At 30.6% G+C, this 15848-nt stretch overlaps 2 protein-coding genes across 3 annotated transcripts; one reads left to right on the top strand and one right to left on the bottom strand.

Moving 5' to 3' along the window:
• Positions 1-2246: 2246 nt before the first annotated feature.
• On the bottom strand, positions 2247-11710 carry LOC109604087 (protein zyg-11 homolog B). The gene is made up of 7 exons (XM_020020621.2): positions 11054-11710; positions 8891-9192; positions 8503-8782; positions 5669-5863; positions 5334-5617; positions 2796-3121; positions 2247-2745 (listed from the first exon to the last, which is right to left on the bottom strand). The coding sequence occupies exons 1-7, from the start codon at positions 11708-11710 to the stop codon at positions 2606-2608; spliced, it is 2184 nt and encodes a 727-aa protein (XP_019876180.2). The 3' UTR covers positions 2247-2605.
• Positions 11669-14272, top strand: LOC109607717 (DNA-binding protein Ets97D). Of its 2 annotated transcripts, XM_020024193.2 has the most exons (8): positions 11669-11792; positions 12420-12554; positions 12609-12739; positions 12795-13012; positions 13071-13212; positions 13269-13413; positions 13467-13719; positions 13774-14272. In XM_020024193.2, the coding sequence occupies exons 2-8, from the start codon at positions 12466-12468 to the stop codon at positions 14197-14199; spliced, it is 1404 nt and encodes a 467-aa protein (XP_019879752.1). In that variant the 5' UTR covers positions 11669-11792; positions 12420-12465; the 3' UTR covers positions 14200-14272. The 2 variants fall into 2 exon arrangements, with proteins under 2 accessions (XP_019879752.1, XP_049824520.1); XM_049968563.1 differs by lacking the exon at positions 11669-11792 and having other exon boundaries at positions 12332-12554.
• Positions 14273-15848: the final 1576 nt, after the last annotated feature.

Genomic DNA, 15848 nt, shown 5'->3' with positions numbered 1-15848 from the left:
AAGGTATTTAATGTGAAACTTATCTTAATGTAATTATAATTTATAAAATATATTTCAAGAAATATTTATATTTTATTAATAAGTTAATGAAACTGAATAGTTTATATGAGAAATAGAAGATATCTTATTCTTAGTCTTGATAATTTATTAATAAAAATATTGTGTATGTTGTTTTATTCCTATTTTATTCAAAGATTGAAAATATGTTCCTTCTTCTATCATATTTTTAAGAAAAAAGGTATTTAATGTGAAAATTGTCTTAATGTAATTATAATTTATAAAATAGGTTTCAAGAAATATTTATATTTTATTAATAAATTAATAAAACTGAATAGTTTAGATGAGAAATAGAAGATATCGTATTCTTAGTCTTCATAATTTTTTAATAAAAATATTGTGTATGCTGTTTTATTCCTATTTTATTCAAAAATTCGAAATATGTTCTTTCTTTTATATTTTGAAGAAAAAAGTATTTAATGTTAAAATTGTCTCAATTTAAATATAATTTATAAAATATGTCTCAAGAAATATTTATATTTTATTAATAAATTAATGAAACTGAATAGTTTAGATGAGAAATAGAAGATATCTTATTCTTTGTCTTGATAATTTATTAATAAAAATATTGTGTATGCTGTTTTATTCCTATTTTATTCAAAAATTTAAAATAAGTTTCTTCTTCTTTTATATTTTGAAGAAAAAAGGTATTTAATGTTAAAATTGTCTTAATTTAAATATAATTTATAAAATATGTTTCAAGAAATATTTATATTTTATTAATAAATTAATAAAACTGAATAGTTTAGTTGAGAAATAGAAAATATCTTATTCTTTGTCTTGATAATTTATTAATAAAAATATTGTGTATGCTGTTTTATTCCTATTTTATTCAAAAATTCAAAATATGTTCCTTCTTCTATCATATTTTTAAGAAAAAAGGTATTTAATGTGAAAATTGTCTTAATGTAATTATAATTTATAAAATATATTACAAGAAATATTCATATATTATTGATATTTTGAAGAAAAAAGTATTTAAAGTTAAAATCGCCTTAATTTAAATATAATTTATAAAATATGTTTCAAGAAATATTTATATATTAATGATAAATTATTGAAACTGAATAGTTTAGATGAGAAACAGATACCTTATTCTTAGTCTTGATATTTTATTTATAAAAATATTGTGTATGCTGTTTTATTCCTATTTTAATCAAAAATTCAAAATATGTTCCTTCTTTTTTTACATTTTAAGTAAAAATTGTCTAAATTAAAATATAATTTATATAATATGTTTAGAGGAAAATTAATATTTTATTATTAAATTAACTGAACTGAATAATTTAAATGAGAAATGGAAGATTAGTCTTGATAATTTATGAATAAAAATATTTTTTTTTATTTTATTTTATTCTTATTTTATTGTGTAATACAATTTTCTTCTTTTACATTTTAAGGGAAAAACGTACTTAAAATAATAATTGTCTTAATTAAAATAAAATTTATAATACATGTTTACCGAAAAAATATTTTATTATTAAATTAACTAAACTAAAATGTTTTTAAAGAAAAATAAATGCCCTTATGTTCTATTCATACAAACATTATTCATAATTATTCAATTTTATAATTTAAGTAAATTTTTAAGAATTATTTCATTATATATGGTTTTTATTTCAACATACTTATGAAGAAAAATTGTTTTAAACAATAAAGAATCTCAATTAAACTCAATCTTCCAAATGTTCGTAGAGAATAATTAATAAATAAATAAAGTATTTAAATATTGAAACGTTAAAGTATATTTTTTATTATAACATTTATATTTAAAATATGCTTTCATCCCTTGAAGGTGTTCAAAAATACATAAAATTATCAAATCATTAAACTATAAGAGCTAAGAATAATGTCTGTAGGACTATAAATATAAAAAAATAAATTTTCTCTAAAATTGTATTAAAAATATTAATTTTAATTATGGGTAGATTGGCATTGGTTCAAAGATCTTTTTAAGTTAAGTGTTGTTTTTGGCTAAATTACTAAATCACAGTAACAATGTATGAAGAGGTATAAACGAAATCCAAGTTATTTTAATCAGAATTAAATTATATCCTTACAGGTATAATCTTCATAAACAAATTATGTTTATTTAATTGTCTGTAATTCCCAAGAATTCTTCTGTTTTTGCTAGTTTAAACGTCTGCAAAAATACATTTTATATATTTTTTACTAAATAAAACAAACAATTTAACAATATCCATATATTTTGACTAGCATTTTATTTGTAGTTACCACTAACAACAATCTCCAAAAAAACGGCCTAACCCCAAGACAGAATTAGACCACGATGGTCACATTAAAATATACATTGGCACAATCAATTAGTCAACCATTAAATAAAATATATAAGTTAGACTCAAATGGAACGAGAACGGCGGCAACGTCCACGCAAAACAAAAATAGAAAACCAGAGAGCGTGCATTCCTAATTAATTAATAAATAATCCCGTCATGACATCCGTGGTGCGGGTGGTACTTGAAAGCGGTGCACGGAGACACGAAAAAAACAGGCGGTTCGATCACAGTACGCGAAAACAATCCGGCATTCAGGTGTTCCTGGACTCGAGCGTGTCCAGCACTTTCGAACAGAGCTCGACGATTTTCGGGTTCGTGTTGACGGCCGTAACCAGGTCCCTGAGCAACAGGTGACCGTTCTCCTCCTGCATCATCGGACAGTAACGTTCGGCTGCAACACAATTAATTAGTTAAACGCTTATTAAACGTGTTGGGACGTACGATTCTTGGTGCAGACGTGGTGTATCGCCCACACGGCCCACAGCTGTATCTGGTGGTCCATGTCGACTTTAAGTAGAGGATAGAAGGGTCGGAAGCTGCGGTAGGCGACCATTTCGCCTTCCGGATCCCGCCACTCGGTGATCACTTTTAGCAGTCTGTCCAGCATCTCTTGGCGCGTGTGGATACAGACGCCCCAACGTTGGTCGCCGTCCGAGGCCAGGTGGGCCACGATTCCTGCGGCAAAATAGCTGACGTCGATGTTCTCGGAACTTAAGAGGGATGCCAGCTCCGTCATCAAAGGGTCGAACATCAGATGCTGCCTCAACCTTAAAACAATATGATTAATAATCATATTCATTTCTAAGAGATAGAGATAGTGTTGTTAACAAACTTTTTAGCCTAATTATTAAAACATGAAAGTTCAGAGTCAAGAATAATGCACGAAAATATATAAATGAAATAAGTTTTAATTTCCTCTAAATATATTTTATAAATTCATTTTTATATGAGAGTATTTATAATTTAAACATTCTGCCTTTACTTGAGGACGTTCTAAAGAACCTATTAACCAACCTTAGAGTAACAACTTTTGAATTAAATGTTGTTAACCAACCTTTTAGCTAAATTATTAAAACACGAAAATACCAAAGTTAAGAATAATGTCTGTAGGAATATAATTGTACTGAGTTTTAAATTTCTCTAAATATATTTTATAAATTCAATTTTATATGAGATATTTATAGTTTAAACATTCTGCTTTTATTTGAAGCCGTTCTAAAGAACCTATTAACCAACCTTATAGTAATAACTTTTGAATTAAATGTTGTTAACAAACCTTTTAGCTAAATTATTAAAAGAAAAAACTACCAAAGTCAAGAATAATGTCTGCAGGAATATAATTGTAATAACTTTTAGTTTCCTCTAAATATATTTTATAAATTCACTTTTTTATATGAGAGTATTTATAGTTTAAACATTCTATATTTACTTGTTCTAAAAGACCTATAAAACAAGATTAGAGTAATAATTTTTGAATTAAATGTTGTTAACAGACTATACAACAACTTTGGAGATATAATTCTATCTCTAATTCTAGAAACAATTCTGTATAAAATAAAGACTGTTCTGAAACTTTCTAAGCAATTCCTTATAAAATTAAGTCCGTTCTGAAACTTCCGGAGCAATTCTGAATAAAATTAAGTCAGTTCTGAAACTTCCGGAGCAATTCTAAATAAAATTAAGACAGTTCTGAAACTTTCTAATCAATTCTATATAAAATTAAGACAGTTCTGAAACTTTCTAAGCAATTCTATATAAAATTATGACAGTTCTTAAACTTCCGGAGTAATTCTGAATAAAATTAAGTCAGTTCTGAAACTTCCAGAGCAATTCTGCATAAAATTAAGACAATTCTGAAACTTTCTAAACAATTCCATATAAAATTAAAACAGTTCTGAAACTTTCTAAGCAATTCTATATAAAATTATGACAGTTCTGAAACTTTCTAAGCAATTCTATATAAAATTAAGACAGTTCTGGAACTTTCTAAGCAATTCTATATAAAATTAAGACAGTTCTGGAACTTTCTAAGCAATTCCTTATCAAATTAAGTCAGTTCTGAAACTTCCAGAGCAATTCTGAATAAAATTAAGACAGTTCTGAAACTTCCGGAGCAATTCTGCATAAAATTAAGACAATTCTGAAACTTTCTAAACAATTCCTTATAAAATTAAAACAGTTCTGAAACTTTCTAAGCAATTCTATATAAAATTATGACAGTTCTTAAACTTCCGGAGCAATTCTGAATAAAATTAAGTCAGTTCTGAAACTTTCTAATGAATTCTATATAAAATTAAGACAGTTCTGAAACTTCCGGAGCAATTCTGCATAAAATTAAGACAATTCTGAAACTTTCTAAGCAATTCTATATAAAATTAAGACAGTTCTGAAACTTTCTAATCAATTCTATATAAAATTAAGACAGTTCTGAAACTTTCTAAGCAATTCTATATATATTAAGACAGTTCTGAAACTTTCTAAGCAACTCCTTATCAAATTAAGTCAATTTCGAAACTTCCAGAGCAATTCTGAATAAAATTAAGACAGTTCTGAAACTTCCGGAGCAATACTGCATAAAATTAACACAATTCTGAAACTTTCTAAGCAATTCTATATAAAATTAAGACAGTTCTGAAACTTTCTAATCAATTCTATATAAAATTAAGACAGTTCTGAAGCTTTCTAAGCAATTCTATATAAAATTAAGACAGTTCTGAAACTTTATAAGCAATTCCTTATAAAATTAAGACAGTTTTGAAACTTTTTAAGCAATTTTGCATAATATTAAGACAGTCCTAAAACTTTTTATACAATTCTGTATAAAAATAAGACAGTTCTTTAAAACGTTCTAAAAGGCATTTAAACAATTTTAGATAAACAATTCTGGTACAGAATGAAACAAAAATGAAATTTTTACAAAAATTACTTTAGATACATTCCGCAAGCAAGTTGGATCATAATAAACCCTTAACAACAAACCTGGCCACTTCCGAAATGTTGTTCAACAACCCCAGAACTTTGGTTTCGATGGCGCTGTCGTTGCGGAACGTGCGCAACACCTCCAGGAACAGAAACGCACCGCCGTGGTCCAGGAACACGGTACACGTGGACGCGGACTCGTCGGTCAGGTTCCACAGCGTGCTCAACGTGAACTTCAGCGTGATGTCGGCCATGGAGTTGGCCACTCTCGTCTGCACCATCGACAGCAGCTTGCGCATGTACTGCGGGTTCGCCCCCAGTTCCGACGTCTCCTCTGTCGTCACCTGAAAATAACATTCGAATAATGTTGTCCAGCAGTAAGTTGTGGGTCTTACTTTGGCCGCCAGGATGCCGCAGATGGCCACGGCCATGCGGTTCATGTTGATGTCGTGGAATGCGCATAGGGAGTCGAGGACCAGTTTGGCGCAGACGAAACGATCGAACTTGATCTCCTGCAGGATGCGATCGCTGCACAGTATCAGCAGGCAGTTCTTTTGCAGCTGGAACTCCTCCGGGTACATTTGCATCGCCTTAAACACAACAATATTTACATCACACTTTGTGGTATTGGTACTTTAATATGCATTTATTTAAATTATTGTAATTCATCTAACTTATTCGTTAGAAATTTATGGAGATCGAGGAAAGGTACTGATCTGAAATTTTTATAGAAACCATATCTTAATTTTTTTTTCTGATGGTCCTGTAAAATCACCAATTTTGATACTGAAAAGTTCAAGTGTTTGGCATACACCTTAACTAAGAATTATCATATCATATAATCATTATTAGTACCAAATTTTATACGGGGTGTTCGTTATTTACGTTTAATGTACATTAATTACAAAGGTTTTTAGCATATTTGTTTGTTTGGTTCAGTGTAACACTGGTGAAAAGAAAAATAAAAAGAAACTGGAACTAAAAAAGTGTAAGAAATTTGTAAATTTGCAAAATAATATACTTTAAAGATCCACGTAGATACTCTAATAGTTTGTATATGTTCTTCTGTTGAAACTTTCTAAGCAATTCTATATAACTTTAAGATTTCAATATAAAATTAAGACAGCTCTGAAACTTCCGGAGCAATTCTGAATAAAATTAAGACAGTTCTGAAACTTTCTAAGCAATTCTATATAAAATTAAGACTATTCTGAAACTTTCTAAGCAATTCTATATAAAATTATTACAGTTCTGAAACTTTCTGAATAATTACATGTAAAATTAAGAGAGTTCTGAAACTTTTTAAGCAATTCTATATAAAATTAAGACAGTTATGAAACTTTCTAAGCACTTCGTTATAAAATTAAGTCAGATCTGAAACTTCCAGAGCAATTCTGATTAAAATTAAGACAGTTCTGAAACTTTCTAATCAATTCTATATAAAATTAAGACAGTTCTGAAACTTTCTGAGCAATTCTATATAACATTAAGACAGTTCTGAAACTTTCTAAACAATTCTATATAATATTAAGTCAGTTCCGAAACTTCCGGAGCAATTTTGAATAAAATTAAGACAGTTCTGAAACTTTTTAAGCAATTCTAAATAAAATTGAAACAATTCTGAAACTTTCTAAGCACTTCCTGATAAAATTAAGTCAGTTCTGAAACTTTCTAAGCAATTCTATATAAAATTAAGACAGTTATGAAACTTTCTAAGCACTTTGTTATAAAATTAAGTCAGATCTGAAACTTCCAGAGCAATTCTGATTAAAATTAAGATAGTTCTGAAACTTTCTATTCAATTCTATATAAAATTAAGACAGTTCTGAAACTTTCTAAGCAATTCTATATAACATTAAGACAGTTCTGAAACTTTCTAAGGAATTCCATATAAAATTATGACAGTTCTAAAACTTTCTAAATAATTACATGTAAAATTAAGAGAGTTCTGAAACTTTCTAAGCACTTCCTTATAAAATTAGGTTAGTACTGAAACTTTCTAAACAATTCTATATAACATTAAGACAGTTCTGAAACTTTTTAAGCAATTCTATATAAAATTAAGACAGTTCTGAAACTTTCTAAGCACTTCATTATAAAATTAAGTCAGATCTGAAACTTTCAGAGCAATTCTGAATAAAATTAAGACAATTCTGAAACTTTCTAATCAATTCTATATAAAATTAAGACAGTTCTGAAACTTTCTAAGCAATTCTATATAACATTAGGACAGTTCTGAAACTTTCTAAACAATTCTATATAAAATTAAGTCAGTTCCGAAACTTCAGGAGCACTTTTGAATAAAATTAAGACAGTTCTGAAACTTTTTAAGCAATTCTAAATAAAATTAAGACAATTCTGAAACTTTCTAAGCACTTCCTTATAAAATTAAGTCAGTTCTGAAACTTCCGGAGCAATTATGAATAAAATTAAGACAGTTCTGAAACTTTCTAAGCAATTCTATATAAAATTAAGACAGTTATGAAACTTTCTAAGCACTTCGTTATAAAATTAAGTCAGATCTGAAACTTCCAGAGCAATACTGATTAAAATTAAGATAGTTCTGAAACTTTCTATTCAATTCTATATAAAATTAAGACAGTTCTGAAACTTTCTAAGCAATTCTATATAACATTAAGACAGTTCTGAAACTTTCTAAGGAATTCCATATAAAATTATGACAGTTCTAAAACTTTCTAAATAATTACATGTAAAATTAAGAGAGTTCTGAAACTTTCTAAGCACTTCCTTATAAAATTAGGTTAGTACTGAAACTTCCGAAACAATTCTGAATAAAATTAAGACGGTTCTGAAACTTTCTAATTAATTCTATATAAAATTAAGACAGTTCTGAAACTTTCTAAGCAATTCTATATAACATTAAGACAGTTCTGAGACTTTTTAAGCAATTCTAAATAAAATTGAAACAATTCTGAAACTTTCTAAGCACTTCCTTACAAAATTAAGTCAGTTCTGAAACTTCCGGAGCAATTATGAATAAAATTAAGACAGTTCTGAAACTTTCTAAGCAATTCTATATAACATTAAGACAGTCCTGAAACTTTCTAAGCAATTCTATATAAAATTAAGACAGTTCTGAAACTTAAGAGTATATAGGTAATATTTTAAATATTAATAATAATCAATTATTATTGATGTGGCGTGTTAATTTCTTGGAACGGAGAAATTTCTTTGTAATCTGTAAAGTGGTAAAACTAAATCAATTTACTTGTAAGGTGAGTCCAACGCCGCGACTTAAGGCAGTCGGATGAATCGCCTTAGCCAAATCTCCCCTGGAAAGATTGTAAAGGCAGGCGGTGGCAGCCATTTGAATGCCGAAACGATAAATATTTGCCTCCATAACCGGCAGCACCAGGTCGAAAACATCCGGTCTGGCAGCTTTGAAACTGTTCGTCAGTTGAAACAGGTGATACAGAGCCTTTTGCACGTAGCCTGAACGATCTGCGTACTTTTTCAATGTCAGCTTCAGTTCCTCCTCTGAGTCGAGCCTGAAAGACAATCACGATTAACTTACAACATTAGTTTTTAACGTTCAACATAATCTCAGTTTTGACCCCACCTTCAGAATTAAATTTGTTCACTTAAAAAATAATTACCCGGCAATTGTGAGTTTGGAAGACGTCGAACAGCCCAAACTGCCCGACGTGATGGCCATTCCAAGCACCCGGATTTTCGGTCGTCTTTCAATGAATTCAGTCAGCGTTTCCGTTTGTACCATGTCCCTCCAGCCGGAAACATCCAGAGAAACCAGGTTCATCAGACACGTTGGATGTGTTAACAGTTCTTCAGGTCTGAAGTGTTCGTAACGTTCGCCCTTTACGCTGATCAAACTGACGTCGAGGTGTTTAAGATCGAGTTTTTCCAATGTCGGTATAACGTTTTTCAATTGGTAGAGATCCTGGCAAACAAAATATCGAGATTGTCTTTTATTAATCTTTCCAAGAGTCTGAATTGTGCACAAAATTACTTAACAAGTATCTATGTATAAAATTAGGTGAATTATATAATTTTTAAGCATTGCTGTATAAAATAAAGTTAATTGTAAAACTTTCTAAGCAATTCTGTATAAAATTAAAACATTTCTGGAACTTCTTAAGCAATTCTATACAAAATTAACACAGTACTAAAATATCTTAAGCAATTCTGTCTAAAATTAAAACAGTCCTAAAACTTTCTATAAACTAAGGACAGTTCTTAAACTTCCCAAACAACTCTTAATAAATAAAGACAATTCTGAAACTTTCTAAGCAATTCCATATAAAATTAAGACAGTTCAGAAACTTTCTAAACAATTCTAAGTAAAATTAAGACAGCTCTTGAACTTTCTAAGTAGTTATGTACATAGTTAAGACAATTCTGTAACTTTTCAAGCAATTCTGAATAAAATTAAGACAGTTTTTTAAACTTTCTAAGCAATTCTATATAAAATTATGACAGTTCTGAAACTTTTTAAGCAATACTATATAAAATTAAGACATTCCTGAAACCTTCTAAGCAATTCTCTATAAAACTAAGACAGATCTGAACCTTTATAAGCAATTCTGTACAAAATTAAGACAATTCTGGAATTTTTCAAGCAATTTTGAATAAAATTAAGACAGTTTTGAAACTTTCTAAGCAATTCTATATAAAATTATGACAGTTCTGAAACTTTCCAAGCAATTCTATATAAATTTAAAACAGTTCTGAAACTTTATAAGCAATTCAATATAAAATTAAAACAGTCCTGAAACTTTCTAAACAATTCTATATAAAATTAAGACAGTTCTGAAACTTTCTAAACAATTCTAAATAAAATTAAGACAGCTGTTGAACGTACAAAATTAAGACAAATCTGGAACTTTTCAAGCATTCTAAATAAAATTAAGACAGTTTTGAAACTTCCTAAACAATTCTACATAAATTTAAAACAGTTCTGAAACTTTATAAGCAATTCTATATAAAATTAAGACAGTTCTGAAACTTTCTAAGCAATTCTCTAGCAACTTTCCAGCAACTCTAGATAAAATTAAGACAGCCCTAAAACTTCCCAATCAATTCTGAATAAAATTAAGAAACTTTTTGAGCAATTTTATATAAAATTAAGACAGTTCTGAAACTTTCTAATCAATTCTATATAAAATTGAAACAGTTCTGAAACTTCCCGATCAATTCTGAATAAAATTAAGACAATTCTGAAATTTTCTAAGTAATTCTGTATAAAATTAAGACAGTCCTGAAACTTTCTAGGCAATTTTCTCTAAAATTAAGGCAGATTTGAACCTTTATAAGCAATTCTGTATAAAATTAAAGCAGCTCTGAAACTTCCCGATCAAATCCGAATAAAATTAAGACAGTTCTGAAACTTTCTAAACAATTCTAAACAAAATTAAGACAACTCTTGAACCTATTGAGTAGTTTTGTACAAAATTAAGACAATTCTGGAACTTTTCAAGCAATTCTGAATAAAATTAAGACAGTTCTGAAATTTCCTAAGTAGTTTAGTACAAAATTAGACAATTCTAAAACTTTCTAATCAGTTAGGTATATAATTAAAACATTTGTGATATATTCTATATATTGCTTGAAAATAACCCTGTTTTGAAGTTTCCATATTAATTTTGTATATAAATAATACAATTCTGAAATTTCCTAAGCAATTCTGTATAAGATTAAGGCAGTTTAACAGTTTCATTAGATTCTGTATTAAATTAAAACTGTGGGCTGATCTGTTTATAATAAATTATTTTATTAAATTTACACACACAATAAAAACTTACACTGATAATGAGTGCAGACAACTGATTCAAGTGAGTAACAGGACTCAAATCCAGCACCTTTGTGCCAGAAATGTCAAGCTTCTCCAACATTCTCAAATCCTCACAAACCATCAACAAAGTCTCCTGATTCAATTCCGAGTAGACCAATGAGAGACTCCTGAGGTTTTTAAAATTGGTAGTCTGCACCAGCTCATTGGCAATGGAGGAGCACCGTTCGAAACACAAAACAGACATGTTCTCCCTCGACCATTGACTCATGCACTCCAGCATCTCGCCTATGCTGATCGTGTGCATGTCGGTGCACTCCAAGTCAGTGATGTGGTGGTCGTTCAGCACTTTCATGCTGCCCTTGGTGACACGAGCCTTTTTCAGGCGGACCGTTTTTAATCGCGTGTTCCTCGCGCTGAACAGCAACATGATCGAGTCCTTGAGCGACTCGCGCTCGACGAATTTGTGCAGCAGTCTCTCCGATATTTTGTTGATCAGGAACAGGTCGTCGCGGAACTTGATGTGGTTCGTTGAATTGGGGTGACGGTGGTGGTACATGTGCCACCACACTGGTTCGTGGTATTCTGATTCCTTCTCGGCGCATTTCGTGATCGAATCGCACACGCAATTCAGGCACAGCTCCTCCAACGACGTCGGACTCTCGTACATTTTGTTTTTGTTTTGGTTTTTGTGGTCGTGTTTGTGCTGTCTTTGGCTTTGTGCTGCGGCCGTCTCGGATTCTGTGTTGCGGGTGGGTTAACGTAAATCACAAAGTTTTATCACAAAGAAACTCACATAATTCTGTTTGTAAATCAATGTTTTATTTTTTTTTTTTTTTTTTTTTTGTTGGTGAATCGGTTAGTAACGAAACTCACTGTTCCCGTTTATTTTTTTAAAGCAATACACGAATTGTGGTTGGAGATAATTGTCACAGGAATATTCAGTTGAAAAAAGTTGATTTTTACTCTAAAATTGGATTAGTTAAGTTTAGCTGCCAAATTTTTGAGGTTATGCAACTGTCAGATTTTACCACTTTGTGTGTATATTATTTTTTGGATTAGGATTAGAGTTCACTAAATTAATCATATCCAATAATCTTATCAATGAATCATCATATTACGATTTATTTATTTCCAATAACCAATAAAACCATTTATATGAATATTTTACCATGTCGTAATCTATTTTTGAAACATCTATGGCACACATTTTAATGAAATATTCAAATACACCACCCTATTTTATTTAATATTTTATTTAATTAATTATTTTATCCCCAAATAATACGCAAAAAATTAAAAACAATCGACGGTCTAATTATATTTTGTTTCATAAATATCCCCTGTGTCAACGGTACGAAAATTTTGACACATGTCAGATGTAAATATTTACATTCCCGTATCTTTGGACAGTTTCCTGAAATAATGGACGGTAATAGGGGGCAAACGTACACTTTAAGCGTGGACGATTTCGGCCTTAAAATATACACGTCCCAATCTGAAGACAACAAGAGGTATCAACAAAAATACAATTTTAACCTCAAAATCTAACTTTCGTAACTTCATAGGTATATCGTGGATTCCGAAGGAAACATGCTGGAATACAATCAGGACATGTGTGTCAAGCTGGAGACGTCCAATGCCCAAGAATCCACCAGCAGTATTGATGAGCCCCACTTCGAGGACCCCACACAACTAGGTTAATGACACAATAGTTACGAATAACTAAAAGTAACAGTCAACACTGTTTGCAGGAATGATTAGTACATTAGACGCGGTCGGAGAGTTCGACCAAAACTTAATGAACGAACTGGATTCAGATTTGATGAACATTGTCCCTGATCCAGAGAATCACTACATCATGGAACACATGGATATTCGGGAACCTTTGTCGAAACTCAGGAAGTTGTTGGAGACTAAATTGAACGTTAAGCTGACTGAGTATAACTTCGTTTTGCAAGGCTCACAACCGGTACGCCTCTTATTTTATTAATTCTTATTAGCCGCTGTGTGAATGTTAATTTTTTTAGTTGGAGGATCATAAGAATTTAGTGGATCAGTGTGTGCAAGGTGAAGGATTGGTACAAGTTAATGTGCAAGTCCAGACCAACTTCAAACGGATTAATATTATTGACGTGCTAAAACCTGCTGAAGATTATATTCATATTGGAGGTAATAATACACAACACATTTATATTAAGTATAATAATTATATTATGTTTTGTTAGAGGAAGAAGCTGAAGTTGATGAAACACCTGAGCCTTCTGAGGGATCCTCAGAACAAAAAGCCAAGAATGTGGTGCAGTGGCAAGTCGACACAAATTACAAGAAGGAAATGGAGAAACTTAAAATACCGAGCAACCCAATGGAATGGTACTAATTGTGTTTGTTTCTCACAACAAGTTGTACTGAATTGTTGGTTTTAGGAGCGTCGTACACGTGAGGCATTGGGTGCAATGGGCGGTGAGACAGTTTAACTTGTCCCACATAAAACTGTCAGACTGGTCAATGACTGGCAAGCAGTTGTACGAATTGACACTGCAGGACTTCCAAAACATCGTCAAAAGCGACCCCGGCGACGTTTTCTGGACACATTTGGAGCTGTTGAGGCAAATGAAGGTGGTGGCGACCCGCAGGGACGAGACCAAGAAACAACCCAAACTAATGAAGCAAACCAAAGTAATTTATCCACCCCCCGTTGACCCCCCAAGTAATAGTTAAACGTTTTTGCAGGTGACGAGGGTGTTGTCCAACTATTCCACGGCCCTGAAATACTTCGACAACTCATCGGCCAACGTAGGTGCGGGCAACAGGTCGGGCAACAACGGCCAAATACAGTTGTGGCAGTTCCTGCTGGAACTCCTGACCACCAGACAGTACAAGTCGGTGATACAGTGGATAGGCAACGACGGCGAGTTCAAGCTGACGCATCCGGCGGTGGTGGCGCATTTGTGGGGCGAACGCAAGAACAAGCCCACCATGAACTATGAGAAGTTGTCGAGGGCGTTGCGCTACTACTACGACGGGGACATGATCTCGAAGGTGCACGGGAAACGGTTCGTTTACAAGTTCGTCTGCGATTTGAGGCAACTGTTGGGCTACAGCGCGATAGAACTGTCCAATCTGGTGAAGTACGGGAATCCCCGTGGTGCGTGTTGACTTCTTTGAGTGTGTTGTTTGTCCTGTGATAATGAATGAAGATGTTTATGGTTAATAAAGTATTTTTTTGCAATCGTTGTTGTTTCAGTCTAATTCTGAACTTGAGAATTTAATTAATTTTAAATAAATAATTTTCTCCTTTGGTTCCTTCTAATGTGATAAACTAAGTACTAAAATCACTGGTAGCTTAATCTAGAGAGCCACATTGTATAGTATGTATAGTAATTTAAATTGGTTAACACATTTATTTAATAAAACAAGTAATTTTTGTAATTGACAAATCGGCAATCTTCGGGAACCTCGGGAGTTTGTCGGTTTGGAGTTATCTCATTGGTTAAAGACACGCCTCGCTCCCCTCCCATTAATATAATAGCCCGACCTTAAAACGCATGCGCGAATGTTGGAACCAAATGAATTATTCAAGATTGACTTTTGAAATGAATTGACACGAAGAGGCACATTTAAAAGTGCCTCTGCACAATTTCATATACACTGAAATTTAATATAAAACTATCATACAAGATATTACCCTCCTTCCTTAGTTTAAATATTAAGTTAAATAATAATACAAAAAAATTTGATTTTTGATATTAAAATTATGTCAATAAAATCATTTACATAAGGAAGGCACTGACTCACCTGTTTAACCGCCACTGACTAAAATATAGATTAATTAAATACTTACCCTTAAATTTGGTATTTTAACAGCTGTCAAAACAAAATTAAATCCTTTATTTTAATATTTTTGATAATAAAAAGTAAAATTTTATCGACTTTTAGAAATAATATAAATAAATAGAAGCCTTAAATTAAAAAACAAGCAATTTATTGTCTCTCCAAATGGATAAAAGCTGTTTAATAAGTGTTACAATAATAAAATTTTCAATATTTATGTTCATTAAAAGTGTAGAGTGGTAATTTTATTTTATATTTTGTTAAAGTATTCGACTTTTTTAATTAATCAGTTATTTTGTTAAAAGGAAATAAGAAAGTGCCTCTGAAGAACTTGCGCACATCATATACACTGAAATTTAATATAAAACTGTCATACAAGATATTATCCACCTACCTTAGTTTAAGTATTAAGTTACATTTTATTTTAAATAATAAAAACTTAAAAAATGTGATTTTTAATATTAAAATTATGTCAATATAATCATTTACATAATTGTGTGGCCGCTGCTGCCTAAAACATAGATTAATTAAATACTTACCTTAAATTTAGTATTTTGATAGCTGTCTAAACAAAATTATATTTTTTATTTCAGTATTTTTGATAACAAAAAGCAAAATTTTATCAACTTTTAGAAACAATATAGACAAATACGAGGCCTTAAATTAAAAAACGAGCAACTTGTTGTATTCCCCAATGGATAAAAGTTGTTTATTTTTTTTTTTTTTATGTTTTGATAAAGTATCCAAATTTTTTAATTAATCAATTATTTTGTTAATAGGTAATAGAAAAATAAACAATTAAAGCAGATAAAATACTTCACTTTAAACATCTTTTAATGACTTTACTCACTTTTTTAATTAAACTGTGGGTAATTAATTATTACACTTTATTTATAATAAACTTATTTACTATTTATAATAAACGTTATTTAAATTTGAACTTACTTATGACATAACATCTGAAGATTTTGACA

Source organism: Aethina tumida, chromosome 6, assembly GCF_024364675.1.
Source record: "Aethina tumida isolate Nest 87 chromosome 6, icAetTumi1.1, whole genome shotgun sequence".
Taxonomy (NCBI): Eukaryota; Metazoa; Arthropoda; class Insecta; order Coleoptera; family Nitidulidae; genus Aethina; species Aethina tumida.
The sequence above is the reverse complement of the archived record's forward strand: the minus strand, read 5'-3'. Positions and strand labels throughout refer to the sequence as shown.

Coding starts and splice junctions, on each gene's coding strand:
- LOC109604087 (XM_020020621.2), bottom strand. CDS start 11,710: ATGTACGAGAGTCCGACGTCGTTGGAGGAGCTGTGCCTGAATTGCGTG. Junction 5,864..8,502: donor GCGTTGGACTCACCTTACAA/GTAAATTGATTT, acceptor GTTGTGTTTAAG/GCGATGCAAATGTACCCGGA. Junction 5,618..5,668: donor GCGGCATCCTGGCGGCCAAA/GTAAGACCCACA, acceptor TGTTATTTTCAG/GTGACGACAGAGGAGACGTC.
- LOC109607717 (XM_020024193.2), top strand. CDS start 12,466: ATGGACGGTAATAGGGGGCAAACGTACACTTTAAGCGTGGACGATTTC. Junction 12,740..12,794: donor CGAGGACCCCACACAACTAG/GTTAATGACACA, acceptor CACTGTTTGCAG/GAATGATTAGTACATTAGAC. Junction 13,213..13,268: donor AGATTATATTCATATTGGAG/GTAATAATACAC, acceptor ATGTTTTGTTAG/AGGAAGAAGCTGAAGTTGAT.